General features: G+C 46.8%; 1 protein-coding gene across 1 annotated transcript in view; it reads left to right on the forward strand.

Annotated features, from left to right (window-relative positions):
- LOC111973168 (sickle tail protein homolog) overlaps positions 1-19,713 on the forward strand; it is a 193,366-nt gene that overhangs the window by 165,209 nt on the left and 8,444 nt on the right. Inside the window, 13 exon segments of the mRNA XM_070446718.1 lie at positions 1,749-2,548; positions 4,850-4,954; positions 5,558-5,616; positions 8,088-8,248; positions 10,520-10,655; positions 10,658-10,697; positions 13,722-13,858; positions 14,164-14,311; positions 14,958-15,459; positions 15,621-15,828; positions 16,006-16,265; positions 16,497-16,649; positions 18,520-18,648. Coding sequence (XP_070302819.1) covers positions 1,749-2,548; positions 4,850-4,954; positions 5,558-5,616; positions 8,088-8,248; positions 10,520-10,655; positions 10,658-10,697; positions 13,722-13,858; positions 14,164-14,311; positions 14,958-15,459; positions 15,621-15,828; positions 16,006-16,265; positions 16,497-16,649; positions 18,520-18,648 — 2,838 coding nt within the window.

Raw genomic sequence — 19,713 nt, forward strand, 5'->3', positions numbered from 1 at the left:
CGGCGAAATGGGGAACATTTGGTTTGAGTTTGGCTCATGTGGACTTCTGGCTCCGAGACCTCGCTCTTTCCACTGCCTCCTTAAGGTTCTCATTAGAAGGACAGTATGTCTAGGAGGGTCTCATAAAGTCAGCTCAATCCAGTAATACGTGAGGCTATTAGAGTCCTGCACCAGGCTAGATACACACCCACATGAATCAGGAGTTCTGGTGCAGAAGTAGTGAGACGTATTGTATTTGTATTGGTCTCCACTGCAGTCCTTGGATGAGATAATAGGGATTTTCATTGTTATGATGACGGTTTATGGGCAATATCGCTTTCTCTCTCTTATACAGTGACTACCACCTTGGCAGGAGCACATTTGAACTGTCTGACTCTTTGTGGTCATAGGTGGGGAATCAAACAGTCACCATATGAAATCATTTAAATAGTGGGCGAGTGAGATCACAATAGTAGCCAAGTCGAAGAGAGCACTGTATACGAAACAGCTCCAATAGCCACCATTTCGGCCATGTGTACAAAACATGACTTCTGAGAGCATGATATTGGGACTGCTGGTATTGACACACTAAACAGGTAGTTGTGAACACTTTGACGCTTGTATACAAATAGCAGGGACGCAACAGATGAGATAATTACATTGAGGTTGGACCATACATTTGCTTCCACCGAAGCAGGTGGCTGGCCACAAAAACCACTGAACCACAGTAGAAGTGAGAGTGCGAAATGAGCGCACTCTCACAGCCTGGCAGTGAGTTAACCACGCATTCCTGTGTGTAAAGATCTCGGCATACTCTCTGCCCTTCACATTTTGACTTTTAACTCCCTAAATCTGCTCCGGTCATGCCTCTCCTCTAAACCAGCTGTAGCTGAAATGAAGTGATTTCATAGTTTGTCCACAGGTACTCTGGGGCCCTTTATGTGTGGTTCAATGCTGCCTGTGTTGCTGTTTTGTACCAGACAACGGAACCTGCTGCTAATTTACCAGATACTTCTTTCCCGCCTGTAGGCACATAGTTGAAATCATTCTCTCTGTGTTTTCGCATGCTGGTTGTTTTAAAAGGGCACACTGTTATCGGCGACCAGTGGCAATTGAGCTCACAAGCTAGCGTGAGCCTTAAAGAAACCCTCAAGGTAATCACCTAGCTTTCAAGTTAGTGTGAATGTCCTGCTTATGAGGGGAATTTTATCCAAAACACTTATCTTATCCAAAAAAAACTTGTTTTCATGTCAAATCATATTTTATAAGCCTGAGGGTCTAGGCAATGTGGGGTGTCTGTATCCCTGTGGAAAGTATCCCTGTGGAAAGTATCCCTGTGGAAAGTATCCCTGTGGAAAGTATCCCTGTGGCCTTAGCAGGATTTAAGATGTTTTCTCACTCTGAGAATGTGCTGATTCGACATTCTTTTTCTCTAGACATGAAAACCAACCGTCCTGGCTGGCTTAGAGCGTAATGGTCTGCATCCCAAATGCCACCATATCCCTATTTATTCCACCTTTACCGGAGCCCTAGTGAACGGCATAGGGAATAGGGTGCCATTTGGATTGCAGGCATGGTGTGTTTGGTGACCTCTCTCCAGAGACGCAGGGTATACAACAGACCAGAGCTCTAGACGCTCAGACGGAGGTGTCATGGCCGACTACCTGAGGGCTGTGACACTCGACAACGTTTGGTAAACATGGTCAACTAACGTAAGTGTAACGTAGTAATAACGTGATTTGGTGTTTTTGGGTCCACTCTTCCTCCAGATGCACAGAGAGGTGATGTATGGCAGCAGAGATGGCCAGCACCCCCCAATGCGACAGCTCTCCATGGGCCCCCCTCCACACCACCCCATGCAGGGCTCCCTGTCCCCACCCACGGCCCACTCCCTGCCCCCCTCGCCCTCCCGGATCCCCTTCGGCCCGCGCCCGGGGTCCATGCCAGGCACTGCCACCATGCCACGGGAGCGCATCTCCAACGCCACCCCTCCCGCACGATCCGTGTCCCCCTGCCCCAGCGCCATCCTGGAGAGGCGGGACGTCAAGCCCGACGAGGACCTGAGTGCTATGAGTCCCAGCCTATTGAGGGGTGGAGAGGGGCTGTACGCCGACCCATACTTGCTCCTCAACGAGGGGAGGATGGGCCACGGCCTTGCCCATGGAGGGCACCCTCCTGCTGGGGACATTGTGGACCATGGCAGCCTGGCTGGATACCACCGTGTCTCCATCCGCTCCACAGGCTCCTACAGCGGGCCCAGCCCCACCGAGGCCATGGAACAACCGTCACTCTACCGCCAGAAGTCCAGGAAGTACGGAGACAGCCAGCTGCCCACGCTGGGCTCCAAGACCCCGCCCCCCTCCCCCCACAGGATGGCAGAAGTGAGGATGATTGACATCCATGGAGCCACGCCTCCTCATGGCGGCATTCCCCTGGAGCGCTCCTCGCCTGTTCGTCAGACCTTCAGGAAGGAGGAAGTGGTCAAAAGCAGGAGTAACATGGCATCTCCAGTTGTGCCGGACCTCCAGGGTCACGGCCCTATCCCTCCAGCCAACGACCCACAGACACGGTAAGCCAACCCGGGGGACCTGAGTTGGGACAGGTGGGGTAGTGTGGGGTGGGGGTCAGTGAAAGGGTATGATACTGCATGGGGGCATAGATTAACTAACACTGCATCCTTGTACCACCCTAACAGTAACCGTGGGCTGCTCTGTTTTAATCTTAGCTCAGAATGTGTCTCATCATCACCACTGCAGGGCAGAGACATCTCCGTTTTCTGCCCTGTCTCACAGATACACACACACACACACACACACACACACACACACACTGCGTGTCTGGTCCGCCCTGTCAAGGTCATCACATTTAGCACAGTGGGCTATAACACTGTATTATGGTTATGAATATACTTATTGTCTTTTATCTAGATCAATTAGGGCCGTGTGTGTGACCAGCTCTGTTGATATGAATAGCTTATTCCTAGTCCTAAAATCTTGGAAGTGAAAGAGTTGAAGAGGGCTGGTTTACTTAGTGCTACATAGTTGACTCTGTAAACCAGGCCAATGCAGTAATGGAATAGCGCTTCAAGCCCCCTATCCAGACTGTATATCAATAACTCTCTGTCTGCATGCTCATGTACATCGTCTGTTGGCCCTGCACTCCGGCAGTCATCTCTGCGGCTATTTCAACTTGGCTTGTTCTGTTTCACTGAAGGACAGAACACACAAACACAGGAGAGAGCGTGAGGGACATACTCCAGCCATACAATCATTTGTGGTTTCATTGGAATGCATTAGACCGGATGGCTATGGGGGTGTGCTGCTCAGGAAAACCAAAGCAAATATTGGCCAGGTTGGATAAGACCTGGGCTTCCTGAAAGCCGAATCACGGGGAACAGATCACTAGGACCACCTGCATGGCACAAACACCATGCCTGTGTCCCAAGTGGCACCCTATTCCCTTTAAAGTGTACTACTTTTGACCAGGGCCCGCATAGGCAGGTAGCCTGGTGGTTAGGAGCGTTGGGCCAGTATCCAAAAGGTCACTGGTTTGAATACCCAAGCCGACTAGGTGAAAAATCGGTCAATGTGCCCTTGAGCAAGGCCCTTAACCCCAATTGCTCCCGTAAGTCACTCTGGATAAGACTGTCTGCTCAATGACTCAAATGTAACATACATTTGGGACGTTCCCATCTTAAATGGGTCTGGAAAAAAGGAGTAAAGGAAATTTCTGTGGAAAGGTACTTCATGTACAACAAACAGGGTAGTTTTGTTCACTTACTTTATACTCTATAACTACGGAGTGGCCTTCAAGCATGAGTTGTACTTACATGCACAAAGACTATTCCGTATAAGCACTGCTCTATAATGGCTATATAGGCACAAGAAACTTTTCTCTTTGGCTTTGCGTTTCAGTGCCCCAGGGAGACATAGCTAAGTGTCTGTTTCTCCTACAGTACATTGCCTGGGCGCAATATACAGCACTATCAGGATCACAGTCATTTCTCTTGTCCTCATCTAGCCCCATCCAGCGCTCTCACCTCCCCTCCCCTCCCGTGCCATTAGATATGTGATGACATGTGAAAAGACAGTGCTCCTCTATGTCTGAGCCTCACTGGTCAACAAGCAATCACCAAGCATAAGGATCCCTATTCAACCCTGTGCTTGGTTTTCTTCACATTGCCGGTCGTGCCAGAGTAATATGAGAATTGATGAGTTTGTCTTCTCGTTCTCGTCCAGGCGCCCGTCACCAGTGACACAGTCTATTGTTTTATCCACAATGTGCCCACTAAGGTCCAACTCATCTCAACTCATCTCAACCTCTGGGCTAAATCTACTAGACAGCCCTGTCTTGTATTCAGAAATTCAGACTAGCCCGCTCTTGTTTTTCTAGACTATTCCAGGCAGACTCCGGGAGGGCAAAACAGGAATTCTAAAGTGGTTGTATTTATTACACCGTATGAGCTGGGATATAACGTTTATTTTTGCCTGAATGAAGCCTTCACTACCTTAGCACAGTATTTTGACAGCTTGGAACACTTACTTTTGGCCAGATATTGCTTTAAAAGTGCATTTAACTGTTGTTTATATAGCAGAAGCCCATCTATTTGACAAATCAATTAAGTATTTATAAAAGTATTCATAAAATTAACTTCTATTCTCAATATCCAGTACATGACTTACTCCTTGTGTTTTTAATTTTATATCGCTAATTTGATTTCTAAGCAACCACGTCTGGCATGGAAACAATGCAGGTAGTATTTAGGAAGTAACTCCTAACTTAAAAAGTACTTCTAGCTTAAATGTCAAAAATGCCACCTCCCTAGTATGGCCCCATTTTTAAAAGCTTGATTTTCTGATGTTTCCTGCAGAGAGCGAATGAAGGCTATGGAGCAACAGATTGCCAGCTTGACTGGTCTTGTTCAGCATGCACTTTTAAAGTCCCCAAACACTAGTGGCACCAACGAGGCTCTCAGGTAAGCAAGAAGATGAAGAAGTGAGGCAGCTTGGGACATTGAGTTCTCCGAGATAAGCCCAGGCTGCCCCAGCCAAAGTGGAAAAAGATAATAGCAGATAAACTAGCTCTCACTTTTAGCCATCTGAGCCAGCCTAGGTAAACAGAACATTGTCAGGGGGAAATAGGGTGCACAAGGGGTCTGATATTATCTCAATTTATTCTCCATAATGGCTGCCTCTATAGGTTGATTTTGCTGCAGTTGACCTTTGCATTTCAACCTAACTGTGGAGATCTTGTGCCAACTGTGTTTGCTCGAGTTTACAATTAACCATCTCAATGAATGCACGATGACTGGAATGAACATGGGATGACTTACTATGGGAACAGACTGCTCCTAACAGCCATCATGTTAACATGTCCCTCTATGTCAGTCTGCCCAACCATACTGTATGGCTGTCTGTACGTCTCTAATGCTTTCACTAATATGTATCAACCCTAACTCAAGGACAGTGCCCAGGTTTTTTTTATTGAATCTCTTATATCCTGATTCAACAGAATTCATAGGTCTCTTTCTCTCCCTCTGTGTGTGTGTGTGTGTGTGTGTGTGTGTGTGTGTGTGTAGCGAACGACCCATGAAGACATCAAGACAAGCGTCTCCGGGTCAGAGTGCACACAGTGCAGGTCAGGACCACTATTACCCTTCTGCATGTATCACATCACGAACTGCATCCCTATATAGTGCCCTACTTTCCACTTGAGCCCTATGGGCTTTCCTATGGGGCCTGGTAGAAAATGGTGCACTATATAGGGAATAGGTTGGCAGTTGGGATGCAACCATGATCTACTTCACGATAGTTTTCTGTTGCAGATCCACGTTTTTCCCCATGATGCATTGCATAGACAAGTCTCTCATGTTAATGTCACTCAACAGTCTGCCATATGCTCTCCCCTACCGCTCCACAAAAACTGTCAGTGAGTCAGTCACAGCTACTTTACTCTTCGCCAACTCATATCCCCCCTCCAATCCTCACTTCTCATACAAAAACAGCAAACCTAATATGTGCCGTGGAAAAACAAGAGCGATGTATTATTTCTCGATCCCCGCCAAGATGATTCAATCTCGTCTGGCTAACAGTCTGTGCAGATGTGGGTTCGATAAAAGAAGTGCAATCTCGAGGGCGGCGGAAGGAAAACAGAGCAGTATTTATCTGTCTGCTGCTGAAGCAGTTCCTTACATCTTAGCGATACACTTCCTCTTCTTCTTACGCCACGCTGATACAATCTGCTGTTTCCCGTTGTGTGTGTGAGTGAATTTCAATCTCTGCAACACCAAAAAGACTGTTCATGTCTCACAGGATTTCCCTTCGTTTATCGTTCCCCCGCATCAAATACATGAAGAATTTACATATTTCTCTTGATTCCTCAGACTCTCTTGTTGTTGCTTCATAATCTCCATCACAAAAACACTCTCTGTCTCCAAACAGTGTGTGTGTCCTAAATGGCACCCTATTCCCTAAAAAGTGCACTACTTTTAACCAGAGCCCAATGGGCCGTTTGGTACGCAGACAGTAAAACACAGGAACTGCTTTCTTCCGAACCTGCACTTCAGGTCTGTGCCGCTGTCATCCACTATGAGAGGACTGTGGTGAATGTTGGAGGGGGATTACACAGTGACAATAGCAGTGTGTTCTTTAGCCCCACAGCAGGGCTGTACTATGTCTGTATCCCAAATGGCACCCTATTCCCTTTATAGTGCACTACTTTTGATGGGCCATGTCAGAAGTACTGCACTATATAGGGAATAGGGTGCCATTTGGGATGTAGCTCTACTCTGTTTGGAGGGAGCTTAGAGTGTGCTTTCTCTCTCTCTCTCTCTCTCTCTCTCTCTCTCTCATTCACAACATTCCACTCTTTTCATTGTTCTGACACTGGACAGGGACTTTTTCACTTCCGCTAAGGGACTTTAGTGGCTTGCAACACCGCATTGGAACTTAAAGTGCCACTCCCACAACAAGCGCCCGAGAGACACACGTTGACCTCGGTCAGTGTTCAAAGGTCGTACTACCACACTCTGAATGTGAGGAACAGCGTCCTTTTATTCAACGTGAGTTACCGTCAATGCAGGCTGCAGAGGGCACAGCATGTAAAGAGTAATTATCTTGTCAGTCTGACAGCCTCCGAGGCCAGAGGGCATGACTGGCGGTTGTTTTCGACGGCGGGCGAACCCGTCTCCTGTCTCCCATTTACTCACAGTGATTGAAATGATCTGCGTACCAAATGCCTCTCTTCCCAATACATCGGACTGTTTTTGACCAGAGCCCTTAAGTCCCTGGTCAAAAGTAATGCACTACATAGGGATTAGGGTGTAATTTGAAACGTAACCTCTGTGAGTCATTGGCCTGGCTAGCGCTCGCCTCACACATCTTCAAACACATTCCCCACGCTCACGTTGGGTCCTGATTCAATATCTCTAATGTTTAGTAATAAGGGCCTGTGCTTCCTGTGGCGTCTGCCCACAGAAGCACACGGCCGACCGCCAAACTCACCATGTCTACATCCCAAATGGCACCCTATTCCCTATATAGTGCACTACCGTTGACCCGGGCCCCTATGTATTACCTGCTTCCCTTATGGGCCCTGGTCAAAAGTAGTGCACTACATAGAGAGTAGCAATGGTATTTGGGACGTAGACAGACATAAGGCAGAAGGTGAAAAGGAGGAGAGAAAACATTACTCCCTCCATTCAATCGCAGAGGAGGAGAGGAATTACATTTTAACGTGCCTGTGCACTTTTGACTGTGTGGTATTTCCTTTTCAGTTAATGAGGGAGTCATGTATTTCCTCAAGTCTGCAGTGTTGCTCAAGTTTCCGTCACATTGTGAAAGAGATGTATGTACTTGTGGATGCATACAGCATAGCCTACATGAGGAATAATTCAATGATATGGCTTTAGATGCATTTTCACATACCAGTTATTGTTTTGATTCCGTTGTTCTAAATCAGTTTTCATAAATCTGGATAGAGGGCTCATCTTTATGGAAAGTGAGCCGTCTATCCAACTCTATTTTCTTTGCAGTTTTGTTATCACCGTTGTACAACTGACTAGCTCGTAGGTTTTTTTAAATGTGGCTATTTGATTTGATGTCGTTCAGGAGGTTCCCCTATCCTAGCACCCAAAAGTGCCGCACTCCCCTCTGAGAGTGGCTCCACCCCTGCACTACCAGGCTCTGCCCCCTTTCAGGCCAACCTGTTCCAGTTCAAGAAGAACGTCTCGGACCTTCGGCTGCAGCTCCATCAGATGAGACAGCTGCAGGTAACAGCCGTGATGCTCTATCTAGGAGTGGGATTAAGTTTCTCCTAGACGCTGATCGTGGGTCCATTTTGCATTTTTCCCACTAAAGGTTAAGGTTCAAATCAAATCAAATCAAATTTTATTAGTCACATACACATGGTTAGCAGATGTTAATGCGAGTGTAGCGAAATGCTTGTGCTTCTAGTTCCGACAATGCAGTAATAACCAACAGTAATCTAACCTAACAATTCCACACTACTACCTTACACACACACACAAGTGTAAAGGGATAAAGAATATGTACATAAAGTTATAATGAATGAGTGGTGGTACAGAACGGCATGGCAGATGCAGTAGATGGATTATAGAGTACGGTATATACGTATGAGATGAGTACTGTAGGGTATGTAAACATAAAGTGCATAGTTTAAAGTGGCTAGTGGTACATGTGTATTGCATAAAGATGGCAAGATGCAGTAGATGATATAGGTACAGTATATACATATGAGAGAGGGTAATGTAGGGTATGTAAACATTGTATTAAGTGGCATTGCTATAAAGTGGCCTAGTGGTACATTTTTACATAATTTTCCATCAATTCCCATTTTTAAAGTGGCTGGAGTTGAGTCAGTATGTTGGCAGCGGCCGCTAAATGTTAGTGGTGGCTGGTTTAACAGTCTGATGGCCTTGAGATAGAAGCTGTTTTTCAGTCTCTCGGTCCCTGCTTTGATGCACCTGTTACTGACCTCGCCTTTGCGGATGATAGCGGGCTTGTGGACAGGCTAGCTGGCTGGGGTGGTTGTTGTCCTTGATGATCTTTATGGCCTTCCTGTGACATCGGTGGGTGTAGGTGTCGCTGGAGGGCAGGTAGTTTGCCCCTGGTGATGCGTTCTGCAGACCTCACTACCCTCTGGAGAGCCTTACGGTTGGTTGTGGGCGGATAGCAGTTGCGCGTACAGGCCGGTGATTACAGCCCGACAGGATGCTCTCGATTGTGCATCTGTAGAAGTTTGTGAGTGCTTTTGGTGACAAAGCCGAATTTCTTCAGCCTCCTGAGGCTGAAGAGCGCTGGCTGCGGCGCTTCTTCACACACGCTGTCTGTGTGTGGGTGGACCAATTCAGTTTGTCCGTGATGTGTACACCGAGGAACTTAAAACTTTCCACCTTCTCCACTACTGACCCGTCGAATGTGTGATAGGGGGTGCTCCCTCTGCTGTTTCCGTGAAGTCCACAATCATCTCCTTTGTTTTTGTTGACGTTGAGTATGAGGTTTATATTTCCTGATGACACCACGACTTCCGGACGGCCCTTCACCCATTCCTCCCTGTAGGTCCGTCTCGTCGTTGTTTGGTGGATCAAGCCTACCACTGTAGTTGTCATCCGCCAAACTGATGATTGAGTTGGAGGCGTGCATGGCCACGCAGTCGTGGGTTGAACAGGGAGTCAGGAGAGGGCTTCAGAAGCACCCTTGTGGGGCCCCAGTGTTTGAGGATCAGCGGGGTGGAGATGTTTGTTACCTTACCCTCTACCACCTGGGGGCGGCCCGTCAGGAAGTCCAGGACCCAGTTGCACAGGGCGGGGTCGAGACCCAGGGTCTCGAGCTTGATGACGAGTTTTGAGGGTACTATGGTGTTAAATGCGAGCTGTAATCGATGAAGCAAGCATTCTCACATGGGTATTCTCTTGTCCAGATGGTTAGGGCAGGTGCAGTTGTGGGTTGCGATTGCGTCGTCTGGTGGACGCTACGTTGTTGGTTCTGGTTAAGCAAATTGGAGTGGTTCTAGGGTGTCCCGGTAGGGTGAGGTGATATGGTCCTTGACTAGTCTCTCAAAGCACTTCATGATGACGGAAGTGAGTGCTACGGGCGGTAGTCGTTTAGCTCAGTTTACCTTAGCTTTCTTGGGAACAGGAAACAATGGTGTGGCCTCTTTGAAGCATGTGGAACAGCAGACTGGGATAAGGATTGATTGAATATGCCGTAACACACAGGTAGGATTGGAATACGGGAAGCTAATCCTAGATCTGTACCTAGGGTATATAACTTCACTCTGGAGCCCAAATCTACTTTTATTGGCTATCAATGGGATATCAGCTGTCAATCAGCTGTCAATCCCACCCCCTCTATCTGGATTGGTTAAGAAAACAGAACTCTTTCTTTCTCATTAATCAAGGAAGGGAATTATGCCACAGATACAATCAAGAATGGTGTTCGCTCCTTGAAATATTTATGCGTGTGTGTGGTGTGTGTGCGCGTGTGTGATATTCATGTTTGTTATTGTGTGTGTTACCTAGCTCCAGAACCAGGAGGCTCTATGTGTGCAGCTGAAGCGGGCTGAGCAGGAGATCAGCGTGAAGCTGGTGGAGGGCAATGAAACGTCTGGAAGCCCCAGTCCAGAGACAGAGAGATCACTGGTGGAGGAGGACAGACACAGTACCTGGGCTTGGAGGAGAGGGTATTCAACCAGCTAGGGTAAGGGGAAGGGGCGGGTCAACAACAAACACAATCAACCTACTAGAACCCCATTCCTGACCTACCACACGAGAGCTTTATAATTTTTTTACTGGGTAATATTAAGTAGTTGCAGATACTATACTCTAAAACAAAAAAGTGCTCGTTAGCACAAAAAAGTGTAATGTTAGTCCTGTGGAACCCAAAGGGGTTTGAATTAGGTGTTTGCCATAGTGACTGACACAGCTGATTCAATAGTATCAACTCATCATCAATGCCTTTGATGATTATGAATCAGGTGTGTACTGCTAAGGCAAAAACAAAAAGTGCACCTCTTTTGGTCGCCAGACCAGGATTGAGAAGCACTGCTGTAGGAGAACGCCTTTCTTTGCCGTGGAGAACCTTTTTATATCGGGGTTTATTTGAATAAACGCCTTTTGTATACCCATTTGTCTGGTTCTTCATTACACTGTTCCAATCAGGAGAGTTCTTCATTACACTGTAACAAAATTGTCCCGTCTACTGGTTGCAGTGAAAATACGGTAAATATATCAAAAGTTACTTTATTTTTTTAGAGCCGGAATAAGGTTATTATTGTTGTAAGGGACAAGTATGATGCTGATTACTTAGGAGTCAACCTCACTTGGGATTTGGACTCTTCTTAGCAGTAACATGTAATGTTTAAAGCAAAGTTTATTTGGAAATTTACGGTAACATACTGTATTTTGTTTACAGCCAACTTACAGGTAACTGGCTGCCGGTAAGATACCCATAAAAACAAGTTACGGGTTTTACAGTGTAGTGAATAACACCCAGTGTTATGGGCAACTGCAAGGACACACCTCCAAAATTACCCCACAGTTTGAACAGGTCAGGCCCATGTCTGTCTCTCATTGGAGCCGCAGGCAGTCACTGAACAATAAGACCAAGCAAGCCTGGGCAGGCAATTATTCACAGCATTCTCTTAATTTAATTCACTCATCGCCAGCTTGCCAAATTGGGAACATTAATTTAATCCTTTTAATTCCGTTGTTTAACAGGCAAGGTCAGAGTGCTGCTGGGTAGACAGTGGTAAACATATTCCCTGATCTAGCATCACGATGGGAGCGTTGCCTGGACCATTGTCTTCTGGGGAATCAGACATGCGCAGAGGCGTATAAGCGCTGGATGTGTTTTCCTTGGTAGCTTTGCCAGGTCTTACTCAGCAAAGGCCTGCAGTAGTGTTTTAAAAAGGCTAGCTAATGAGCTCTGTTTGGCTGAGGGGGGACTGTGGGTGAAAAAGACGCAGCCTTCTTCTCGGAGAGAAAACCCAATTTAACATGACCTGGGAGAGTGAGTCTGGGACTCTAATAAAAAACATACTCTGGGAAGAAATGAGGTGACAAACGACCAAGGTTCAAATAGGACTGTTTATCGTTGTTAGCGTTACTGTAACAAGGCCCTTTAAATCTAAGGGGCTGTAACATGAGATGCTGCTAAACATGGTGGATTTCAACGGAATAGGAGGTGTTGTGTTTTGCGTTTTCCGTAGTTCTGAACAACATGCTTTTCCTGCATTCCCATTCCTTGGCTCGAAACCAGACTGGCCACAGGGTGGCTCATGCAAAAGCCAGATGGGCTGGTCCATCTTTAGCCCACTGGGCCGGTCTCAAGTGGGGATTTTTTTACAGAATGATCATTATTTTGGCTAATAATGGAGGCCTCAAGGGGGGAAATGTCCTGTTTGGGGGGCCCATTGTGGGGGGGGGGGGGCGGAGGGGTATATTTCTGGTCCCAGTCTGCCCCTGGTCGTTCCTATTTATTTCCAGTCCGTTCCGTTCACCAGTCATCATGAGCCTGCCAAGGAGTCTAGATCTGAACCAGCTGTCAGCACTCAGCCGGTGATTCTACTACCCTTGAGCAATAGAGAAAGATGAGAGAGAGTATGAGTGCCCATTAAGCTTCCTCAAATAGATGATCCCTGGGATATCTTGCATGTTTGTCGAGCCATCTTTAGAAGTGCATTTTAATGCAGCAACGTTTCATCGACTCACATTATAGACATTACTTTCTAAAGTCCTGTATAGTTCTTTTAAGAAGAAAGAGATGCTTTTCCCTCCCCCCCGCCGGCTCTTCAGTTGAATTTTTCCATAGTCATCATCAAGAGGCTCTTCACATAAGAAGAACTCTCTTTTGACAGCAGCTGTACAAAAAAAACGTACTCTTCTCAAGGGAATCCGGTCACAAAGAATCTAAATGTTTTGTTCTCATGCAGTTCAGAGCGCCACACAATGCTATCATCTACCCCAACACGTTTCCTCTTGGAGTTGACTGCTCAGAATACAGAGCACAGTGTTCTCAAAACAATAGGGACTCTAGGTGAGAAAGTTTTTGCACAAATAAGCCCAGATTTCCATGTGTACACAGTTGAGGTTTCGGGAAGTAACCCAATCCAGTCGGAGCCGACTCACATAGAGGAAGTGCAGTGTGGTCTGACTGAGAAAGTCCGCTTTGGTCATTAAGGTTAAAGGGCTGACGTCCCTACGGCCCACATGGTTTGTAGAATATGAACATTGTTGGATTTCATCTGTTTGCCCTCTCACTTTTTTCAGTTGTCGTCCAGCTCAAACTAGAGCTCGCTGGGTGCCAATAAGGTTAAATGAGTATTGTCTGCCCTCTAGTGTTGGTGTGTAGTCAGTGTTTCAGGTGACACGTCAAGCATGCAATCTCAAGTCTACTATAGTGATATGTTAGCATCGCCAGTATGTCAGGGATTTGATGATGCCGTCTTATCTCATTTGGTAGCTGTGGAGATGAAATTAGGATAATGATTGATTTGGGCTTTTCCAGATGCTCAAAGCGCTTACATAGTAAGATGGAAATTCGCCTCATCCACCACCAATGGGTGACAACCATTTGGGTGATGCACGGCAACCAGTTGTGCCACAAACCTCACCACACATCAGCTAGTATAGTGGAGAGGTGAGGAGTGATATACCAATTAGGAGTGGTGTTTTGAATGTTCTCTCTGTCTCGCTGTCTCTCTCTGTGTGTGTGTGTGTGTAGGGAACTGGAGCATTATGTGGACACTCTGAAGAGGGAGAGCAGCTCGGCGGGGGCTCACAGAGCTGTGACACTGAAGCATGTGGAAGAGGGGGCTGTTAGCCTCAGGAGAGTGGGAGAATCTCTGGCAGGACTCAGAGGTAAGACTTGCCCGTACAGTGTAGTCTACTTTAAAAAGACACAATATCTCAGATGATGTGCATCGCCATGGATTCCATAGGTTTCCAAGTGCTATGGTTTTCAGTTACGGGTAAAGTAAGATAATATCATTTCTAACTGAATAAGACAATACTACAACTAGAAAAAGGTGCATTTTCTTTGTTGAATAGCAGTCGCGTTCTGCTAAAGCAGCACGTTAATAAAGTTGTCCTCCAATGAAGGGTGGTGGAGAATTAAAACATCTCTATATTTTTCTAGTATTTATCTTTTTTTCACGTTTTCTCAGGGGAGTTCCCGCCGCTGCAGACCAGGATGCGTTCGGTGCTGAGGGTGGAGGTGGAGGCAGTTAAGTTCCTCAAAGAGGAGCCCCACAAACTGGACAGCATGCTGAAGAGAGTCAAGAGCCTCACGGAGACACTCAGCGGCCTGAGGAGGTACAGGAACCAGGGAGGGGGGGAGGGAGGGAGGAGGGGTGTTGGGCGGAGGTGGCGTCCAACTTGATTTAGCTCTCCACTGAACCGATAAGTGAATTAATTTGGGCGCAACGCAACTCCCTGCAGCATCCCATTTCAATATAAATATAAACGTCATCAATTTTACCCAGGGAGCACCACACTGCACCACGCGGCCAAACTCATCTACATTACCTCGTCCCCTTAGTGCGCTTCTCTCCCCGCACGTCAGAGATGATTACACCCACTTTGGTGTTGGATTTGGGCCAAATACACTTTGTGAGGTTTATAGTATTTTCAGGCTAGACAAGCCAGGGTGGTAAAGTAGTTCTATCAAACTCCAAAGTTCCTTATGCACTGTCCTGTGTTATGAGGTTAGGAGATTTGAAGCATTCGTTCATGGCAGCATGGCATATGTCATCATAGGTATGTTTTACCTTAGTGGGATGCCAATTGTTGCAGTTTGGATAAACTAGTGTTTGTGGTCAGTATACCTTCCCTAACTTTCTCCACTTGGAAATCCTGGTTGGAATATTCCAGGAGTGAACACACAATCCAGAATCCTGCTACCAGGATTTTGGGAAAGTAACCTTAATATTAAGTCTATCCTGCCCTCTCTGCCCTACAGATGTGCTACAACCCCAATAGAGAACAGCCCAGCCACCACCACCATGGTGGACCCCGACCCCCCAGCGGAGCCTCCAGCCTCCCCCTCGGCCCTGCCCGAGCCCCAGAGCTCCTCCATCAGGTCTGAGGTGGTCATGCCCTCCTGCCCCATGGTCATCCACCACGTCCAGAGCTCTCCGGTCCACATTCAGCAGTCCCAGCAGTCTGCAGCCCTGCTGGTCCAGCCCAGTCCCCCCATAACCCCCACCCACAGCCAGGGCCGGGACTCCCCCAGCTCAGCCAAGGGTTCCACTGGCACCACCTCGGCCTCAAACTCCAACCCCTCCAGCCAGGGGGGAAGCCCTGCCCAGCAGAAGAAGACCCCTGCTGCCACTGCTGCTGCCAACCAAGAGCTGCCCACCCAGGCTCCGGTCAATAACGGCAGCAATGGTACAGGGAACTTCTTCATCGAGGAGATTCACACCAAGAGCAGCAAGAGCAAAAACAGGGCCATGTCTATAAAGGTAAGCCCTATGGAAGTTCTAGTGCGTTTCAGTCTTCAATCTATCATCTATGACATCTCATATCAGATTTCCCCTAAGGGTTATTGAAAGCACTGTCTGTTTCTCTTCCCTCCACTCCTCTCTCTCTCTCAATCTTCCCTCCTCTCTCTTGCCCTCCACAGGCAGCAGAGAAGGAGTGGGAGGAGCGGAGGCAGAACATGGGCCACTATGATGGGAGGGAGTTTGAGAGGATCCTGGATGAGGCCCAGGCCAACATGATGAAGGGCATCCCCTGTCTGGAGGTGCCGAGCGAGGGGGAGGCCTCTACAGTGACCCCTGCTGCCCTGGAGGACCAAGTGGATTCCCCCAAGCCTGTGGCGCCAATCACAGGTAGGGAGGGTTCTTTTATGAAACTACCTGGACACACTCAACATATTTCACTACTATAAAAATACTTGTGGACATCTTTTTTTATGCAAGCACATAATTGTTCTTCAGGAAAATGACCCTTTGTAATTTTCATGTAGGCCTTATTGTTGACCTTACGTGTGTGTTTGTCTATTACAGAAGAGACTCCGCCTGAGCCCAGCTCAGAGAAACCAGCCATAGCCAAGCCTGCGTGTCCTGAGAAACTCCCCAAGCCGGTACTAGAGAAGCCCACCACCAAGCCCACCGCCCCTTCAGACAAAGTGGGCAAAGTCAGCTTGGAGGCCAGCAAGTCGCCTCCCCCTCCTCCACCCAGAAAAACCTTCTCCAGCTCTGGAATGACCACCACTAGGTCTGGAGAGGTGGTCTACACCAGCAGGAATGAGTCTGCCTCGGGACAGGTCAGTCTGCCATGTAGACCTAGCCAGACCTGACCTATAAGCGACATGGGGAGAGGGGACAGTTTAAGGACAGTTTTATCAAGCAACTTGAAAGCAATATCATTTATATACCTTGGAATGGGCAATGTTGATCTGTTGATCTGACTCTTGTGGTAAATAACAGTGATGCTAGTATTTGAGTCATATTAAATGTAGCTATTAACCCGCTTCCCCCATTCCCATCTAAACCAGGAGGAAGAGGAGGCTGAGGTCCCAGCTGCCCAGCGCAAACCCACCAAGATCCCCCCAGAGACCACGCCCTCCACCCCTGCCCCCGTTGCTGCCTCAGCCATCCACGAGGAGGAGGAGGACGACGAGGGGGACAAAATCATGGCAGAGCTCCAGGTAAGACCCATACATCCAACAGCTGCTGTACATTTACTCCCACACACACATACTTCATACTGTACTATACGATACTATATTGATCAAATAGGACCACCGGGAAATATATCCACATCCACACTAATGACTGTATCTCTCCTTCACTATGGGAGTGGGTCCTCTATCCCTTCCTTTCCTGGTGGTTGGGTTACCTTCACTTGGCAGAGGATGGACGCAGTACTTTACAAAATCAGAATTAGCCATGGTCTTACCCCTAGAAAGTTTAACCATTCGGCCACCACAGCACTAGGTTAATAGAATACAAGCAGTATCAAACCAGCACCAGGCTCAGTGACTTTAGGAGAAGCATTTTCTCCACTTAACTGCCGGGTACTCTACAGTCGTGGCCAAAAGTTTTGAGAATGACACAAATATTAATTTTCACAAAGTCTGCTGCCTCAGTTTGTATGATGGCAATTTGCATATGCTACAGAATGTTATGAAGAGTGATCAGATGAATTGCAATTAATTGCAAAGTCCCTCTTTGCCATGCAAATGAACTGAATCCCCCCCAAAAACATTTCCACTGCTTTTCAGCCCTGCCACAAAAGGACCAGCTGACACCATGTCAGATTGATTGAGTTCAAATAACAGACTGGAAGCTTCAAAAGGAATGCTTCCTCTGTCAACCAAGGTTACCTGGAAGGAAACATCTTGATCATCAAGAACTTCAAGGAGAGCGGTTCAAATGTTGTGAAGAAGGCTTCAGGGCGCCCAAGAAAATCCAGTAAGTGCCAGGACCGTCTCCTAAAGTTGATTCAGCTGCGGGATCGCGGCACCAACAGTACAAAGCTTGCTCAGGAATGGCAGCAGGCAGGTATGAGTGCATCTGCACGCACAGTGAGGCGAAGACATTTGGAGGATGGCCTGGTGTCAAGAAGGGCAGCAAAGAAGCCACTTCTCTCAGGAAAAAACATCAGGGACAGACTGATATTCTGCAAAAGGTACAGGGATTGGACTGATGAGGACTGAGGGTAAATCATTTTCACTGATGAATCCCCTTTCGATTGTTTGGGGCATCCGGAAAAAAGCTTGTCCGAGAGAAGACAATTGGTGAGCGCTACATCAGTCTGTTGTTATAACAACAGTTAACATCCTGAGACCATCATGTTCCTGAGCATACTGAGACCAATTGCTTCTCAGCCAAAGGGAAGTGGGCTCACTCAATTTTGCTAGAACATAGGCCATGAATAAAGAATGGTACCAACACATCCTCGAGAGCAACTTCTCCCAACCACCAGAACAGTTTGTGATGAACAATGCCTTTTCCAGCATTGATGGACACCTTGCCATAAGCCAAAAATGATAACTAAGTGGCCGGAAACAAAACATCGATATTTTGGTCCATGGCCAGGAAACTCCCCAGAACTTAATCCATTGAGAAACTTTGTGTCAATTACTTCAAGAGGTTCCGACAAACAAAAACCACAAATTCTGACCAAACTCCAAGCATTGATTAAGCAAGAATGGGCTGCCATCAGTCAGGATGTGGCCCAGAAGTTAATTGACAGCATGCCAGGGCGGATTGCAGAGGTCTTGAAAAAGAAAGGTCAACACTGCAAATATTGACTCTTTGCATCAACTTCATGTAATTGTCAATAAAAGCCTTTGACACTTATGAAATGCTTGTAATTATACTTCAGTATTCCATAGTAACATCTGACAAAAATATCTAAAGACACTGAAAATTTATATTTGTGTCATTCTCAAAACTTTTGGCCACGACTGTAGGTGCTTCTAATAGACTATCACCTCACAAATGGCAGGTATAGTTAGGCTCTCACCCTCAGGGCCCTAAACCCTAATCCCCTAACATATCTTCACTCCCCAGGTGTTCCAGAAGTTCACAGTTAAGGATGTAGGGGTGAAAAGTAGTGTGCTAGAGACACACCCTACTCGAGTTGAGCCCCAGATCAGAGAGCTAAGACCCGGGGCCTTATTGCCCCTCAAAGAGAAAAAGGTAAAGGTCGTGGTGCCATTTAGCCGTCCGCCTAACTGCCTGCTTCTGCCCACTGTGTGACGCCAGCTAACAATTGATGGCTGTACCTTAACCACCTCTGTGCCTTTCACAACTCCCTGCTTCTGCCTCCATCAAGAGATCTGTACTGTAACAACTCCACTACCCAAGATCCTTTCTGATTCTGACTTATTCTCTTTTTCCCTTTTTGGTTTCAATGGAACTCATGCCTTGGACTTTCTCTCTGACTAAGTCTGCAGAAAATGTCTGGAAAAGTGTATTGTGTGTATCCAACAAATGAATGGTGTCCTGTTGCTACTGATGTTTGATTGCGTTATGTTTGTCTTGCTTGATCCAATCAATAAACTAATCCTTTATCTTGCATCCAGACCTAATCGAATGGTCTTGTCTGTTTCTTGGGAATAACTGCCCTTTATTCAAATAATAATTTGCTTATCGACTTTGCTATAGGAAAGTACTTTGATTGGCTATTTGAGGGGAACGAGGTTTTAATACGTGTTACCTCGGTCACAGACTTGTTTTTGCAGACTTGGTTTACTTTAGGTCACTGGGACCAATTTCTTTACTGGACTTATTTCTTGGGAATGATACCTTACTATATCTCTGAATCTCTATATAACTTTAACTCTTATCTTCTAATTCATTTTAATACCCAAACAGATGCCTAATGTGGTTGTTGTCCACAGGAGAACAGGGAACTACAGTGTATGCCTCCCATATGGCACCCTATTCCCCTACTTTTGACCCTTTTCCCAGAGGGTTCTACATGGAACCCAAAAGAGTTCTACCTGGAACCAAAAAGGGTTCTACCTGAGACCAAAAAGGGTTCTACCTGGGACAGCTGGAGAAGTCTTTTTAGAACCCTTTTTTTCTAAGAGGGCATGTAGTGCACTACAAAGGGAATAGGGTGCCATTTGAGATGCACCCTTTATCTCATGCTCCTCTCTAACTCGCTCAGAAACCACGTCACAAGATATTGTACATGGACTGTATGAGAGATCCAGTTATTCTGAGGGTCAGATATGATCTTTTCCTGGTAAAAGCAAT

Source organism: Salvelinus sp. IW2-2015, linkage group LG14, assembly GCF_002910315.2.
Source record: "Salvelinus sp. IW2-2015 linkage group LG14, ASM291031v2, whole genome shotgun sequence".
Taxonomy (NCBI): Eukaryota; Metazoa; Chordata; class Actinopteri; order Salmoniformes; family Salmonidae; genus Salvelinus; species Salvelinus sp. IW2-2015.